The sequence below is a fragment of the Corvus moneduloides genome, chromosome 11 (genome assembly GCF_009650955.1).
Source record: "Corvus moneduloides isolate bCorMon1 chromosome 11, bCorMon1.pri, whole genome shotgun sequence".
In the NCBI taxonomy this organism is placed as follows: Eukaryota; Metazoa; Chordata; class Aves; order Passeriformes; family Corvidae; genus Corvus; species Corvus moneduloides.
Window position 1 is genome coordinate 8,382,860 of NC_045486.1, and position 18,521 is coordinate 8,401,380.

At 41.1% G+C, this 18,521-nt stretch overlaps 1 protein-coding gene across 2 annotated transcripts in view; it reads right to left on the reverse strand.

The window, feature by feature from the left end:
- Window positions 1–18,521, reverse strand: part of PTPRG (protein tyrosine phosphatase receptor type G) — a 402,551-nt gene that overhangs the window by 95,713 nt on the left and 288,317 nt on the right. For both annotated transcript variants that reach the window (XM_032121374.1, XM_032121375.1), the window contains exons 6-7: window positions 14,244–14,310; window positions 2,590–2,747 (exon numbers count right to left, since the gene is read on the reverse strand). In XM_032121374.1, the coding sequence (XP_031977265.1) occupies window positions 2,590–2,747; window positions 14,244–14,310 (225 nt within the window). The remainder of the gene's footprint in view (window positions 1–2,589; window positions 2,748–14,243; window positions 14,311–18,521) is intronic.

Below are 18,521 nucleotides of genomic sequence, written 5' to 3' on the forward strand. Positions count from 1 at the left end.
GTACCTTTTGCACTTCATGCACTGGAAGCAGTTTTGATGAAGCCAGCTAACAGGGCTTAAGGTGACTTTATAAAAGCACAAGAACTTGGGTAGTAACTACTTCTCTGAAGTCAAGTCTCTAGGCTTAGACATTAATCTGTGACATTAATTGAATTTTTAAACTTTCGGAGAGAACTTTTAAAATATTTTCTTCTGCTATGCTACCTTGGGGAGGTATAATTGCATTTTAACAACTGCCAATACAAACATGATTTTTAACCTTCCACTTTTCATGTGTTGAAGTACATATAAGCCATTTCAACCTCACTTTCACTATAAAAATATTACCTAAAACAAATGAGATTAATTTCTCTGTAGCTGCCAGAAAAAAATTATATTCCAAGATCTGCAGTCAAGGAGCTGCAATCATGCTCTTCAAGGACTACAAAAGCTCCCGTTCAGAAGAAGAAATGAGAAGCTCTTGTAAGACTATTGTAGATACAGGGAAACCTGATCTAAAACTCTGAGTCACGCAATTACAAACCATTAAAGCCTGATGTGTAGTTTTCTATGGGTTGGATATACAAATGGCAATTAAAAATACTGAAACTGTTACAAGCACAATGAGCTACTCTGAGGTATGCATTACGAGAGATAATGCCATGTTTTGGGTCATTGAATGCACTTAGCTTTACAATGCATCTGCAGGGTGACACAGCTTTTCCTGGTTTGTTGTCTAACTATAAGGGAAGATGATGATGACGGAGGACTGAGAATAAAATAGAGAAGCCTCCACAATGGACCACTTCACTACTGTCCTTTTTCCAGCAAGGTATTTTGCACAAAAGCAAGAATTTAATTGGAATAGCAACAAAGATTAAACAATATCACTGTTGTTCCCTGGGATTACAGGCTGCTTCATGGGGTTTGTGATAAAGAAGGTTAAACTATGGCAATCGATTATGTTACACTGTTTCTGTTAGAGGAACAAATAATAACCATAGCAGAGGCAGGCTCTTAAAACACACACATCTAGAGCTGCCGGGGAGGGGGGGAATACTATTATTTATTCCACATGTATTGTAGTATCAATGAAAGTCTGTCTACACACAGAATTCCCAGCCCTTCAACCACACACACATGCACAGAGCAGCACAACGCCAAATTTTAAGGGCTTGATTTGGCGCAGTTACTTCTGTAGAGCACAGGAAAGCAGCTATGCCAGGACAAAGCACCTTTGTATCGACAGCCGAAATTGGTATTTACCATTTTATTTGCATTTGTTAAAATAGAAAAAAGAAGTGACCCACCTGATGCACACACAGGGTATAAAACTGAGCGTGGGCCAGGCCTTGCAGCCACCAAATAATAAACAGTAAACTTACTGATGTAGTGAAAAGCTACAAGGGATTGCAAGTATCCTGCAGGCAAGGACAGAATTCAAAATGATCTCAACAATCAGAGAAATAGCCTGAAAAAAACAAAGGGTCTGATTCAAACAGGACCATGTGCAGAGTCCCAGGCTCCAGCCAGAACTGGGGGCTGCCTGGAGGCACGATGGGCTCAGCTCAGCCAGAGGGCTCCAGGGAAAGCCTCCAGCAAAATGGTTCCTGCTGACCAGGAGCTGAACACGGGCAGTACTTTTGTGAAACAGGCAAAATAACACCAGGATGGGTGGCTGGAGACATGAATTGTGACATGTCCCTCAGCCTCTGGAGGGCCTCAGCTGAAGCACTGCAACTGATTTTGAACACAGACTGTCAAAAAAGGATGAAAGAGTCTATGGGAGAAGCAATGAGATCTAGAAAACAGGAAAAAAAGCCTGGAGCAAGGGTATGGCAAGTGCCTTCCGTACTTCTGAAACCTGTGAGCACAGCATCTGTCAGTCAGAATCACCCAGTGAACAGTTCATGTGCACTTTACAGAATTAGCGTACGTAAAAAGTTTGCTTTCAGTGGCTTATGACAGATGAAAAAGAGGCAAGACTAAGTCCAGCAGGTTGGCTTTCTGAAGACAACAGTCTTACAATGTCAAAATACACTGAACTGCTAAACATTTGACTTCATCTAGACATTGCTTTATTAGGATAATTCTTCAAACTCCAGACATTGTGTCTATTTGCATTAAAAGCTGCTATGTGCTAATTTTTGTGCACCAGCTCTCTGAGCACATAATGGCAGCTTTACTGTGTTATAAAAGCAGTTAAGCATGGAGAATTAATGGAAAGATGTCTTTTTTAATGTAATCAGTTCAAATTACTAAATCTGAGCAGAACTGGAATCACTCACTTTACTTTGAAAAGAAAGTTTCAATTAAAAAGAATAAAAAGGAGCTCTATGTAACTATTTACACCATGGTTTAATTTAATCTTAACAAAAACAATACCAAATAAATCCCTGAAAGGCAACTGGGTTTCACGTTGTACCATCTTCTCAAGACTGACGGCTCCTGTTCAGAAACAATATTACTTAAGAGAATAAAAAAGATCACCGACACTTCCTTTTTTGTCAGCAGAAACATTTGTGTTCTCCAAATTAAACTGGTGGGTTTTGAAAACCGTCTTAAGGAGGGCAAATGAGGAGATGGGTTTCACTGACAAAACAAACACACCTGATGGTAAGAAATGGGCACAGGTTTCCGAAAAACGATCCACTCCACGATCTCGCTGCAGGGAGGAGTAGTCAGGGAACCTGTGTAGCGGTAGTAGCTCCCCAGCGACGTTGGCAGAAGTTCCCTCAGCACAAAGGGATCCAGAAAGGTCTCCTTCTCTGCAGGGAAGATTGACAAGCAGGATTACACTTTTTTAAAATGTGTCTTTAAAACAGATATCACATTGCTAGGCAGCCTAACAAGGTGTAATGGCAACAACGTATTTTATCATCTATGTAATGAAAAATGGAAACCCCCTCCCAGGAAGGCTCTGCAAGAGCTGATGAGTGGTTTATTAAAAGAGCAGCCAAAATGCTAGTCAGCCCCATCCCAAACACAGACCCTCCTATTATGAACGTGTGCAGGTGTGAAATGCACTTGCTACCGCACTGGTTTATGTCAGTACAGAAATAACACTGTACTCAAAGGTTCCAGCACTCAGTACATGGCTCTCCAGCTTGGTTGCAGCAAGACAGATCTCAGTGGGACACAGCCAAGCCTCAGTGGTCCTGTTCACTGCTGCCTGACCAAAATGCATCGGGCAGTGTATCCGTTCCATCTCTGCCAGAGGTGGAAAAGGATGCAGGAGCTGAGTCAAACCCTGCGTGGATTGCTGAGAGGGAGGAGGCAGAGCCATGCTGCTCAGCCAAACTTCTCTGGGAGCTGCCAGGCACATGGGCTGAGTAGCAGGGACGCAGGGCACTGCTGAAGCTCAACGTGGTTCTCGAAGCAACATCCAAGCAGTGCTTGCTCAGGCCTGCCTGCACCCACCCACGCTGCCACTGCCAGGGTGCTGCCAGAAACAGCCAACACACCACAAATAGGTTTCACAGGTAAAACTGCTACCTCTTCTCCCAAATCTGAGAAAGTCCTTTCCAGGGTCCAGCAGTCTGGGGACAAATCTTTTTTTCTCTGAGAATCTCCTTGGACAGCCTGACCTAAGCACTGGAAGCATTTACCTTCAAGTAAGAGTGACAAGCTGGTAATATTTAACACTGTGAAGAAAAATAAATAAACAAAAGGAGGGAACAGCTGCAGGCAAAGCAATTTCCCTGCCATCCCTGAGCATTTATTCTCTGCAGTTCATGTTGACTCAGAGGCTGAAGCACCCTCTCAGCCTGTGCAAAGGTGCTCACTGCCTCTGGGCAGGCTGACACGCGGGGCTCTCCCAAACATCTCTATTCCTTACTTTCGATATCCTGCATGCCTCAAACAGGAGTCCACACTTGGGCAGAGGGAATTCTTCTTTCTGTCTCACCAGAGCTGCTGAGCAAACCCACTGCCACCCACTCCCTGCCCCAAGAGAAGGGAAAAGCAGGTGGGCTGGTGATTGATACACACATCTTCCAAATAGGATGAAGTCTGCAGAATTCACTTCCAAAGCATCCCACAGTCTTCTGGAAATCTTGATCAAATCAGGAGTTGCCTAAACCTCTTAGCAGCAGTCTGATAATATTTTTTAACTCCACTGCTGCTGCATGATGCCAATGATACATACACTTCAGATATCTTCTATTTTCTGCTCAATATCAACAGGTCTGCGATGTTTTCATAGCTTTTAGCATTCCAAAATACAAGTAATTCTATTAAAGTCAAGGCAATACTGCAACCTCTTAGTGAACAGTTCCTTTCCTTCTAATCCAAGTAGATTTCAACCACATCTGCATCTCCAAAAAGGAAACAAACAAATAATAATCCACATTTTTTCCTCGTCACAGCATACCTCTGCGAGAAAAAGTGTGCTTAAATAATAAATACTAAAATATATATGATTGGCCAAAGTTCAAAGAAATTTTAATCAAGAAGTCATAATCACAGCAAAAGGTCGCATTTAATTTGACTGGCTCATTTTTACACAGAAAAACTTGGTTAGAGAAACTAGAAACTCAGTCACAGGACTTGATTTCCAAATGCGGCACACAAACCTTGACACTGGACTTGTATTTCATAGCTGTCTCTATATCAGCACTCAGCACACAGTGAGCCACAATGGATCCCAAAGAGTGTTTGAATATGCCAACATCCCCTGCATTAACAGCCAATGACTACACATGAAAGACCTGGGAGGCAGAGGCACATTTTGAAAACGTTGCAGTTAAAATTAAGAATTTAACTATTTCTAACTTTTGTAACCTTTTAATTACTTGATGGAATCACTTAAGATGCTGGATAAATGCTTTGTGCAAAACCACAAATATGGAATCCCTTTATCAAAGGATGGCAGGAGAAGGAAGCTCATTTTATACTTTCAAGGATTTTTTGTGCCATATGCTGACAATATTATATTTTAATAATTAATTGTTCATCAAAGGAAAAGATGAAGAACAGGGATGCTAAATTCAAAGTTATTCAAATTGCAAAAATGAATAATGCATGACTTTTATATTAAATACACACTGTATTAAGTAGTCTACATTTCATCCAACTCTATCTTTCATTTTTAAACATTTTGAACTACAATATGAATAATCAAGTGAAGGAAGCTTATTTAGATAGAGAAATACCTTATTTGAATGCAAACTGGAAGTATCCGACTATGATTAATTTTTGGTTATCAATTAGGGAAGGTTTTTTCCTAAGCACTTGGGAAGTATTTCTCAAGGAAAAAGTAGCTTTGCTAATACACAGTTTAAGTAGGGCAGGGTGTTCTCGATCTAATTTTTCATGGCTACAAGCAACGCTCGAAGTTTTCATTAATGAATGCCAAAGATTAAAATGAAAAAATACATATAATTGGATTAAAATGACTACTAAAATAGATGATAATCAATTGATTATGCTTCCATAATGTAACACTTTTGAAAACATATCATTCTTTTGTATTGCTTGCCATCTAGATGCATGGTGCAGAGTTTTAGAAATAGGAGTCATAAAGATCTTCCCTTGAAGCTTAAAGAAAAAGGGACTTAGAAACTCTGGTGTCTGCCTGCTATATCCTTCAAGAGCATATTGAAACAGTAAATGCCATGAAATTAAAGTTCCTAAGAGCTTGAGACAGTTTTGAAAATGGCATTTTGAAGTCATATAATTTTAAAGACTTCAATGTTAAATCAGTTATTGTTGTTGGTAAAACTGTAAGGAGAGTAATTTCCAGGCTAGGCAAGAGCATTCACTGATTATCACAGAAACATTTTATATATATATATATATATACACATATACACACACGTGTGTGTATGTATATATGGTTCATCTAAATGAAAAAGAACAAGGTTGGAAATAACAACAAACCTTTCCTCACTGTCTTTTATGACCAGCTTCTGTTTCCCTTTTATGGGCATGAACTTTGTCCAGGAGGCTGGGAACAGACTGAGTGGAGTGAGGAGTTTCTAGGAGGGAGAAAGTGGAAAAGACTGGGAACTACATGATTGATGAGACAGCATTTGCTGACAGGTACTAGGAAATAACTGCCAGACAAAAGCAATAAAAGACAGCAAAGCAAATGTGTTCACCTGCAAACACCTGTGAACCACTGCAATCAATGCTGCAAAACTGACCCATGAGCCACCTACTTGCTCTCACACATAAACCAGAGCCCTGCAATGGTTTCTTCTGCTGCTCCTTGTCCTCCTCCCATCTCAGCACCTGAGCACCCAAATAGAAATATACACAACCAGGAAAGCAGAGCCCCAGAGATCTTGACCCTGAAGACAGGCCCTTGAAATACAGAGTATTCCTCTGGGAAAGAACAATAAACCTGCTGCTGCCACCGGTGCTCCCAGGTGATGCAGCAAAGAGCAGTATCAAAAATATTGCCCCACTAATGCAGACAGTTTTATCCACAGGTAACAAACAGCAATGCTTTGTTTACAGCACCAATGCTCAGAAAAACATATTCACTCTAATACCTCAAAGGTAAAAATAGCAAGCACCACAGATTCATTGTTGACCATTAAAACAATGAATGTGGCATTTAAAATACTGAGTGTTCCACAGTATGAAAGAACAATATTGTATTTCAACTCTTACGTTCACAAAAAACAATTAACTGACCCAGCTGGTAACGTATTTGACCTTCTGATACAATATTCACATCCACCTCTTGGGTCTGTCTCCCACAACAGCAACGTGAGAAGTCACACCCAGCAAATTCTTTGTTTGGGCTGAAAAATCTACCCAGCATTTTGTATGGGCAAAGGGCCATTTTCTGTACAACCTGACCCAAAGGCAGGGCAACTGCAGATCAGACACACTTTAAAAGCCTGACCTATTTACACTCTTTGTCAAGTCATCACCCTACTAGGTCTGAACTAATACCAAATTGTGCACAATAGTTTACTGAGCAGAGGAAAAAACCAGATCTTAAACCAGATACCAGCAGTGGGTCTCCACCAACTACTGCAGTTTTCACAAGCTGGTGCCAACAAATATTATACTGAAAGAGCCATCAGTTGAACATTTCGCCTTCAAGGACTTGCTAAAAATATATTCAGTCAATCACTTGATAAAGATAGACCTAAATTTTAACCAAATCACTAGAGTAAGAGGCTTCTTGAGATACGCAGGTAAACAGCACACAATTATCTGTGATCAAAACTCTTTTAAATCTAACAGGAACTTGGATTGGACATCACAAGAAAATAACTATATGCCAAGTCCATTTATATCACATGGAATGCTTTGGGACTTTGATCATGATTTTGTGTAAGAAAACAGGAACTTGGCTGCATTGAAAACAATATCTTAAAATGAGCTTATTTCCAAAATTAACGTATGTGCGGTGCCTGATGGGTACCCAGCTACGCTTTGAATAACTGAAATCTGCAATACCAATATGAAGAGCTTTGAAAATCTCCCAAATTTGTTAAACAATGTTATTGCCAATTTCATTTTCACAATGAGCCAAGACATTCTAAAGCTTCTGCATTCAAACATTTAAAAAGCAAACACACAAAATAATCAGAAGGACACCATGTTGCACACCCATTGAGCCAGAACTTCTCAGATAAAGCAGGCAGCAAAGCACAGCCAAGGACCAGACTCACGGGGGTGATTTTAAAGATGAGATTACAAACATTATATATTACTTCAACTGAAAGGATCATCAGATGAGTGCTTGCTGTGTAAATCCTGCAGGAAGAGCAGTATCTGACAATCCGCTGTACTCAGGGTAATTCTTGTCATTTACTGTGCAATTATTTTTCTCACTTTTATTTAGGTTTTTTTTTTTTAAAAGAGCCTCTGCTGAGCAATGTAAGGAGCTGTAAGGACACAGAAAGCACAGCATGGCAGGGAGGAGGGGAATGAGATAATAACACAGTTATGCAGACTAATTTAATCTGAGACAACCAGTGAGAGGTACAAAAAGCCAGGAGGAAAGAATAAAAAAGGCAAGTCTTTTATTAACAGAAAACCATTTCCATGCCACGTGTTGGTCTAAAGCTTAATTTTTCTCACTCCCTTTCTTAAAAGAGCTTAGGAGGAAAAGGTTTAGCTGCAGAGAAGAGGTCTTAACTCTTTAAAGAAGGAAAATGTTATTCTGAACCTTTCATGCTGAAGCAGTACTGACGCAGAGCAGCTGTCGACATTTTAGAATGGGATGAGACTTCTCCAGGTTTCACAAAACCTAACCTGAGGCAAAGGTACATGAGGCTGGACAGGTAAGGAAACTAAGAAATACAGAATAAGCACCAGTGATAGGAGGAAAAAGAAACTATGACAAAGTTTAGAGGAGAGGAGGATCCCCGGAAAAAGCTGGACCCTGGCAGATGCTAAAGTGAAGGAGAAGCGCCCAGAGGAGCATGGATTGTTCACATCTGCTTCAGCAGAGCCAGAGCAAAACCACATGTCCTCAGACTTCCTCACCCCTCTTTTCTCAGCAAACATCCCCAAAACCCACCAGCATAGCACCCAGCCCTTACTCCCTGCAGATGATTTGTTCACATTCAGCATCAGCTTTAATTCTTAACTTTTAACAAGTGCAGTATTTGTTAGCTTGAATTAATTTTTTTGTGCAATCTATTAATTCTCTGTCAGCTTGCTGGTCTTTACTCAGCCGTGACCAGCACTGCTTTCTGCAGAGCAGACAGGTGAAGGACCAGAGATTTCCAACACTTCCACCATTTATTCCTTTAAATGATATAGACCCTTGCAGCTATGCACAGAGCTGCCCTACATAAAGGTCTGAACTTATCACCTCTCCTCTCATCTTCATTTCTCACTTCCCTCCTCCTCCCCTTTGCTCCACAGCAATCGTGTCCTGGCCCCTTTCACAGGGCTACTCTGACTGTGAACACAAGAACAGATCAGAAAACAAAAGAATATATCCAGTTCATCCCTGAGGAAAAAGAAACGCTCCTCCATGTTTCCTTCTCAGCTTAATGTATCGTGCTGCTCTCAGTTTGATGGCCCTTCCTTGTTCTAAATTGAGCTGCTGCTTTCTTCAAAGTTTTACTTTCAAAGATGAGGTTTCACAGTATCACATCTCACCTTCACCCCTCTCCCCCACCCTTCTTCTCTACAGCCCCATGATATTTGGTGTAGAAGGCAAACAGCTTGTCAGGCGGTGTTATGGTTAAAGTTCAAAACAAAAGAAAAAACCTGTCATGGTGCTAATAGTGTTTTCTTGTTATTATGCCTTCTGGTGTGATAGATCCACAGGGTAACTAACACTGTCTAGATTGCTTCCTTTTTAGTGCTGATTTATTTTAACATGTTATTCACTGATGTTTCACCTAGGACAACTGGAGAGATGTGCAACATATTTATTCTCTATCCTTTTTCATTATTAAAGCAGTTTTTCCCACTGTATTTTGGTAGGTTCTCCCCAGCAAGCTCAGAAACTTTAGCATTCACTTGCCTGACGACCACTTCTGGCCCATTTGAAGGGAGATCCAAGACTAAGTCTGTTCCATGCTAGGTTCCAGTTATAGCTTTTTAAGATTTTTTTCAAAGATCCCTTTTAAATCAACAAAGGTTCCTCTCCTCCCATCACCCCACCTCATGTTCACAAACAAGCAACACATGCCACTGACTTGCTTTGTACCTAAGCTTTTGATCTGGTAGCACTTTGATTTTCAGAGCTCACTTTTGACAAGGAAGGGAATAAGAGCCTCATTTTTGTGACATTGAGCCTTTTCTGCTGTGGTAATTTATTTGTGCTCTGCTAATAATTTTCTGCTGATCCGTGTAGATTCTTGATGACAGCCACAGAGAACAGGACAGAGTGATAAAAACATAGTTTCCATCACCTTGAAATCTTTTCCAGGGGCCTGGGGTAGTGTGGGCTGCACAGTAAAGCGGGACTGTGGCGCTGTGCAGAGCACCTGTGCCAGGCTGGGAAAAGGTGAATGTCACACAGCTTCCTGTTGCAGCGGGGATTTCTGCAACATGTATAGACAGCGAGGCCTGTAGAAAAGAAACAGGGACCAATTCTTGGTAGATGTTTCAGAGATCTTTATTTTCCAGCTGCATGGCCGGGGGACTGCCGAAGAACTCCGCAATCACGGGACCAGAGGGTCCTCCCCGCACAGGGGAACACAAAACAACCAACGGGGAACAGGATTGACCAGGGAGTAGGGAAACCCTGCAGGCCCTGCCTCTACTCCAGGGTCCCCTCCCCCTGGACCCCAAGGCAGGCGGGAGGAACCCCAACAGCCTCCAGCACTGGGTGCCACCCCAGGACTGACATCAGGGAAGACGGCTCATTTTAATGCCTTGCAGGCAGCTGGTAAAAACAAGGAAAAGGCTTCTCTAAAAGGCTTACATACAAAATGGTACCAAAAAAGGTCAAGTCAAAGACAGCAAATGTGGGAAAAGCAATGTTTCTGTGCAATAGCTCCATCCTGCCAGGTGTTCCTCTGAGACCTTGCTGGAATGTGTGGCAGACAAAGGCTTTCATAGCCATTTTAATGCAAATCAACTTATAACACAACCTGGTATTTCACTGTCCCCTATTCCCACAAGGGCACAATCATTCTCTCTGAGGCCTCACCAGATGCCTCAGCCCTCGAACAAGAGTAGCTCCTTCCTGCCCTGTCATTCTCAGCGTCACAAAGAAGGAAGAGGAGCAGAGAAGGGCTCAGGGCAGGGCACCCAGCCAAGCACATCGGCAGCAAAATGGGCAGAAGAGTCAGATGTGCAGCACCAAGACTGCCCCATTTGTGGTGCAAGCACAGCCAGGCACCAGTAAATTTTTTACCTAAGATCCAGCTTCAATTAAGAACATGCATCATCCATCCCACCAGCACCAGCATTGCTGAAGACCCTTCCCACCAGCTTTCATGACGAGAAGAGCATTTGTAGAGGAGTCAAAAAAGACCCCCAGCAATCAGAGCTGAAAGACACTGGCAAGTCAGCATCAGAAAATCCAAATTCCAACTGCTTGTACCCCATCTCTTTTCCAGGGAGGGCTGCCCAGTCCCAGCTGTCAGTCCTGGCTGGGCTCTGTGGCAGACACGCTCGCCACGTGCCCTGCGGCAGGAAAAGCAGGAGTGAGAAGAGCAGGCACCTGGCTGGCGGGAGGTGTGACAAATCCTTGGCAGAGCACAAAACCAAAAGCAATTTTAAAATCAGCAACAAGCATTTGACAGGTCCTGTGAGAGCCTCCTTGGCGTTCCCGTGCTGCTCTTTGAGGGCGGATGCAGGAGTCGGGAAGCGGTGTAGGAACATCCTGTTCAGCAGGAAGAACATGGCGCAAACCCCAAAGCCTTATCATAGATACATACATCAGTATGTTGTTTGGTACACCATGGTTCCCCTTCCAGCTAAGAAACTTTATATGGTTGCTCATGTAAAATTAAGTTTAATGTGGCATTAAGATTTTACAAAACTCTGCCTGGAGATGAGGAAACAAAGTCAACTAAGTAGCAACTATTCCTGTATTGATTTTTATGTGTATGTTTCTCTATCATTGTTACTAAGCTGGTGACACCGTGAAGGGCACAATTATTTATGTTCCATTGAATTAGTAAGTAATTCAAAACCCTGATGAAATATCAAGCAAAAATTGCTTCTGCTTCTACAGAAAGTACTTCTGACTTTGGAAATGTTTGCATATCCCTGGAAGAGCAATGTAAGAATACAAGAATTCACAGAATAAAAGGATACAAAAAATTTTTTAAAAACCCAGCTCATCACTCAGGAGTACCATCTCTCTATCTACCTGAGTGTCACCAGATCTGTCACCACTATGAGGACAGGCCAGTGTGGGAGCCCTACAGAGTGTGGTGCAGAGAGGAGTCCCCATACAGGACCAGGCCTTCTAGTAAATGACAAAACGAGGATGATGAGGGTTTGTGTGGGTGTGTCATTCCCATGTTGAAAACTGAATGCATGAGAGGAAGGAGTGACTGTTCAGCACAACCCAGGAAACATGCTCTGCCAGATGGAGGGAGGGGGACAAGAAAACTTCAACATTTGTATGTATTCTTAATTTTTACATTATATGTATGTGCCTCTGTATTGTGACAACCGCCTAAAACCAACAGGGTAATGGAAATATTTTAAAATGCAAAGAAACGTAAGGTTTCAGTTTTGCCTCCTTTTGTTGGATCCCTGCTTGATCCAACCACTTGATTCAAAAGCCACAAGAGTTTTTTCCACTGTATTTCAGCCAAAAAGTCCTTGTTGCCTCAGGGTCCCAGTTGAATACAGCCAAATGGAAGGCAGGAAGAAGCTTTTCAGATAAATTCATAAAACTATGCTCATGTAAGATGTAAGTAAATCACATCAAGAAAAGAAATGAGAGCATCTGGAATAAAACCCTCACATCTTTACTATTATTCTATATAATAACATTAAAAGAGAGATATGATACAACAATTCTTCACTGAAGCGTTCTAGCAATATTTAAGTTAAAGAGAATGAGCTCTTTCAACAACTGCTCTGCAGGAGGAAATTCCCTTACTCTAACCACCAAAAGAGCCTTAGAAAAGGCCTTTAATCAGGGCCTTTGAAACAGGAAGGAAAGCATGATTTTCCTCTTTTTCTTCCTTAATGTTTTGAAAAGGAAACAAGGTACTGAAATATGTCAAGTGATTTCCTTTACTTGAAACACTAGCAGACCTCTGTGCATTGTGTGCAAAACAAAAATAAACGCCTTTTATCCACCCAGATTTTGCTGTGGGTAAGACAGTACAGAGATGGACTGATCATTATGTGGTCAGGGAATCACAGCCTCGGGACCAAGTCACATCCTACCCAAACAATTAATTTTGGGAATGGAATAATCCTCTTAGGAGACACTGGTGTGATTATCAAGGAGTGGCTGTTTTATCTTCAAGGAGCAAGAGAGGGAGCAGAAAAACCTGATGAGGTGGCTAAAACACTGTGGGCTGGCAGGGGGTTGGGAGTCTTGGAACAGAAAGTAGATAAAGAACAAAACTAAAAAGAGATCCCAGTCCAGTTAAATGGCAGCTTGGCTGCACTGTCAAATTAAACAGACACTGAAAAAAACCTTGCAGCCTAATGCATCCCAGCGTTGCTTTTGCTGGCCTGTTTTGTTACCCAGTGGGAGCAAGGTAATAACTTCTATTTTTGTGGAAAACAGCACCAGTTTTTCAGCTCAGTGTGTTGTATTTTATTTCATGGCAGAACACTGCAATTTATAAGCAGCAAAACCTAAGGAAAATTCTCTAAATGAAGGACTTTATGGCATGTTATCATTTAACCCATTTTTCACTGTGTTTGGATTTATTGGCCTTCCTAGTTGCAATGTTAAATGATTCTGAAAGTAGAACAATTAATCCAAAATCCTATTTGTTTTAATTTAACACTGTCAACTAGTTTTAGGTTTGCAGTCAAGAGAAAAAAAGTGTCTGTTAAGCTCTACAGCACCAGCTAATGTCTAAAGACAATCCTTAGAAAAGGTGCAAAGCTGTTTTATCACAGCACTATAGATGGAACGGAAATTTATTATTGTACTGAGCACCATTCCAGTAGATGCCTTTTGAATTACAATGAGATTATTAAAACTTTACAAATCATTATTTTAAAACCTGACAAGAGTACTTTGGGAACTAGAGCATCTTGATGTCATTGCTGATGATGCATTACCTGTGGTAAGGCTTCAGGAAAATTCCTAAGTAAAAAATTGGTTATAAAAGTATAAAATATATTAATATTTATTTCAGTACCTGCTGTAAGTTCAAGGATAATAGGTATATGCATCAGAACAGCTGAATGATCGTATTTATGCTAGCATCAGAAAGATGTTCATCTGCTGCAAAGTCTAATTAATTTTCATAGATAGTTAATTTTCTGTTTCATTATCAGCTCCCTAAATTTGAAAGACAAATAATTTATAAACAAATAGAAACTTCAGAGAGGTGTAGTTTTAGAGCAAACAGAAGATAAATAACAGAGTGAAGTATCCAGGCTGCCTTCGAAGTTCTAATACGAATGATAGATTGCAGAAAGTTGTGATTGATAACTTACGCATTCTGGAGCACTGACTGAAAAGAAACAAATTGTTTACTGCTCACCCCAACCCATTCTCAGGTAACAAATGACTCTCATCTTTACCAATCAAATAATTGCTGTGATGCCCTTAAACATCGGTGAATGAGGAATGTGTGGGCTCATCGTGTCCTTCCAGGAGTGACCTGATCCCTTAAGGACAATATTCCTGCCCCTCTCCCCCTCCCAACAAGTAGAAAGTTTAAGCAGCTACTTACCATGATGTACAACACCCTTCAATCCATGGATAATGGGATCCAGTGCTGAATTGTCCCTCTGACTGACCTACATGCAAAGCATAGAGCATTGGTTACATCTACTCTGGCATCAGGCAGAACAGTCTCAGTTTAGTCTTCTAAAGAGAAAAAAAAAAATGTTATCTAACAAGCTGCTTAGTACTCAAATTTACAATGGATCTTCACCAAATGGCAAAGGGATATGGTGTAACAAAATAAAGTGAGGAAGGTTAAATTAAAAAAAGCGCACATCCTCTGCATTCTTTAAAACCTTAACCACATTATCAGCCCTGCAAAGCCTAAAAACACGGGGCTGATTTTTCTCCATCTACTTCTGCCTTCATAGAGGAAAACTGCTTCATAGAAGAAGTCATCTCAGACCAGTTCATTCCTTACCCACACGGCCATAAATCTGGTGCTGCCACTGCAGTCAGTGAAGCTGGACCACTTTCAGCCCTAATGGAGTTGGGCCTTGGCATCTCATTGCTATTAATATTTTTAAGTTTATTTCATTTAGTGTCACTTGGACAAAGGAAAGGCAATAAAGCTCTCTGAGAGGACCTAGAAAAAAAATCATCAATTTTTGACAGTGCAACTGCCTGCACTGCCAGACCAAAACCTGCAACGTTCCTTCTATCACTCAGAAATTCCCACGTCTTCCTCAACAGTGAGATCCAGCAGCAGAGAGAGGAGGGAAAGGCAGCAGGAAGGATTAACCCTGTTGAGCTCCATGACTTCCAAATTAAATCCGTCACTTCAGTCACTTACTTGCACACAGCCAAGGAATTTACAACCAATAATGCAATTTTGTTTTTTAACCTTTTGCCTCTTCAGAGGTATTGTAGGAATAACTCACAATTTCTGTGAACTTATTCCATTATTTAAGATACTTGCCAATTTACTTTTAGGAGATAAATACTGCCATGTATCTAATTGATGGGGTACATTCTTCCTTTTTTTCCCACCAGTCAGCTTCAGAACCTGAGCAGTATTGATAATTTCTGGATGGACAGCTCCTAATGGGCAACATATCAGATGCAAAAGAGCTGTTTTGTATTTTACTGCTTGCTGATGACGTCCATGTCATGAGGAAAAACAGAGTTTAATCACATTATGGCTGTGTATTAATGTATTTGGAAAGGAGTGGAGACAAAGAAGAAAACCCTGAGAAAGGACCTTGTGCCCAGCAGGGAACACACTGATGTGTGAAGGGCAGAACCAGCTTGGAGCTGTTCCTAGGAGGAGGACAACAGTGACCACAGCACATCCAAAAAAAGTGCTGTAAAAATATCACAAATTTTAATGATCTGACAAGAAAACTGGAGTCCACTGCCCAAGTTTTGCAAGCACAAGCACCTCTCATCTTGTCCCTCTTCCCCATAACTAACTAGGAATCTTAGAAACCTCATTATCTTCTCAGCCAACTGCATAGAGATAAACCACAACAAACCACTTTTCTGTTTTCTGTTTACTTGCCCTTTGAACTACTCTGCTGTGTTCAGGACACATTCTTATTCACTTCTCTAGAGACAAAATGGTTTGGTGTTGTAAATGGAAATTGAAAATCCTTTCCTCATCACAGTACTCCAGAACTTGCAATGATCATCTAGGGCAGAAATGCAATAAAATTATCAAAGCAGCAAAAGCAGCTTTGAAATATATACAGCTCAGATGTTACTGGACCATAACACCACTAGCCCTGAAGGCTGCAAGCTCTTCGAAGCGTGAACTTTTATATGCCCAAAGGGGTGCTCTGCACACTTTGGATCTTGTATAAATAAGAATCACAGGACAGTGGACCCAATGACGCACTTTGTAGGTTCTGTCTGGCATCTGACAAATCAAAAAGAAACACTAAAAACACAGAGCCTGTTGTGAGACACATTCCTGCATCTTTTCCATTTATCCAGGTTTCTCTAACCATGGGCACCATTGAAAAATAAATCATTAAAATGCTACCAGCATTTAAGCACAAGAATGCAAGAAAATCTTGCTCTGGACTTTAACAATGTTTTAGTTATCGCTGCCCAACCATAAGTCGTAAAGAGTTTCATTTTGTTTACTTTGGTTCTATTTCTGGTGACAGCTGCAATCAGTTTGAAGAAAGCAAATAGACAGAAAGAATCATAAAGGTTAGAACTCTTCCTTTCGGGATTTTGTGTCGAAGTAGATCAATCACTAACCTCAGCCCTGGCAGCGCCCCTTTAATCTGCTGAGGTGGCGTGGCTGTATAGATGCAGCCATGCAGCCTCTCTGATACCATATTCTGCCAACGTGCTGTGTTCTTCAACAGCACAAAACCAACAGGCATGGGATTTTTATGGAGGCTGGAAGGCAAATGCTCCATGCACCTGTAATCTTGTTTTCTCCAGGGGTATGGGGAGTGGGATCTCGTGTTTCTTTAAAAAATATATTCAAACAAGTACCACTCGCAGAGATGTCAGTTCAGATCTGCAGCGGATAAAGCTTTCTTTTCCTTCCAGATGCTTTCCCTCTTTTTACCTTACATTCATACACAGTTCTCTCATACTTCAGTACAACTGTTTCAGGATCTTGGCAAGACCATTAGAAAAGTGGCCAAAAGTTTTCTCATTTTGTGGAAGGGTTCAGACTTCAGAACAGAAGTTTTGTTACATTTTTTCCTTCTTCAAATTCTAAAACAACCCAAAAAAATGCACCTTGAATTTCATCTCTCTCTCTCTTTATTTTTTCACTTCTCCGTATCCTTTTTCTGCCCGTGTTCCAAGAGGAAAGGAGGTTTCCGAAACCCAAAATGCCAAGTTCTATCCCCATTGCTGTATGTCTCTGGTTTAACTGGCCTTCAGCTACCATGCTGGTTGAGATCAGAGATTCACCTATACAAGAATCCTGTCTCTGAGAACAGCTGATACTTAAAAGAAAGAAGGGCAGGAAAAAAAAGCAAAAGGAAAAAAGGACAAAAATCTCTAGAATAAGAAGTGCCCTTCTGATCTACTTTATTACTCCATGTCATGAAGCTTGAGCTTATATCCTCCTACAAACTGTTTCTAACTTTCTTTGTTATATGTGTTCCAGACATGTATTTTTTTATTATCTTATGAACATATCCTGAAGGAAAACAGCAATGAATTATTCAGATTGACTTTACATTCCACATTTCTGCTGATACCTTGGAGAATTAGAGAAAGATCACACATCTGTAACTGGATCTGGGCGCTTTGGCTTCACCCAGCATATGCCTACCTAAGCTGGGCAAAGCTTTTCTTTTCCTGTGAGTGAAGAGCCATGAGTTCCCCCCTACTTCTTCAAGACCTTACTGGAAGAAACACCAAGAATGACAATTTCTCAAGCCACAGGAATTCCAGGCACAAACACAAAACTATGATGATGCAGAGTGAGTATTAACAGACAGATGGAAAAGCATCCTGAAATTGCCCTAAAATAGCCACAGTACCACTACTACAAATGTTGTTTCCTGTACAAGATGTTTTTGCTCAAGACTGACTAACACTCTATAGGTCTGCAGTAAACAGATTAAATAATGCTGGTGTGCATCATTTATAATTGAAAAATGCCTGTAATCCTCTTGAGCAGAAATGAATAGGTAACTATCATGCTAAGCGCAATGGAAAAACAAACACAGAGGTATCATTAAGCAGTTTCCTGTGCTAACAGAGTTCTCACCATAGGGTAAATATGTGATGAACATGACATGAAGAAGCAAAATCTCTTGTTTATTGTACCCTTTGGGTGACTTCAATACCCGGTGCACATGCCATTCTGAATAGAAAGAGTGGCTTGATGTTAATGCAATAAACAAACCAAATATTTGCACTATGGGAAAAGGCAAGGCACAAGTGACCCCATTCTGCAGTCATAATCCAGCTATGTTCTTCACGTGAAGCATTGTGGAAATCATACTCTAGACAGGTTACATTAACTTACAGTTCCTGCATCGGATGCAGCGACTGAGAAATTACTGCTTCTTCAGTGAACAAGGCTGATCAGTCATGAACTCTATTGACAGCAGGGTTAACACCTCTCAGCAGCACAGTGTGTTGTCCCTGTGCTTGAAAGTGCTGTTTCTATAGCTGTTCCCTTGAAGGCAGGCCAGGGAGCTCAGCCCCTACTCAGGATAACATTAATACTCCAAAGAGAACAGTTCCAGCGACTGAGCAGAGCAGGAATGTGACCAGAGGACAGACCAGAGAACCTCAGCCAGGCTGACCATGCTAGCACAGACACCAAGCTCAGCATGTCCTCATGAGTTAAAAAACACCA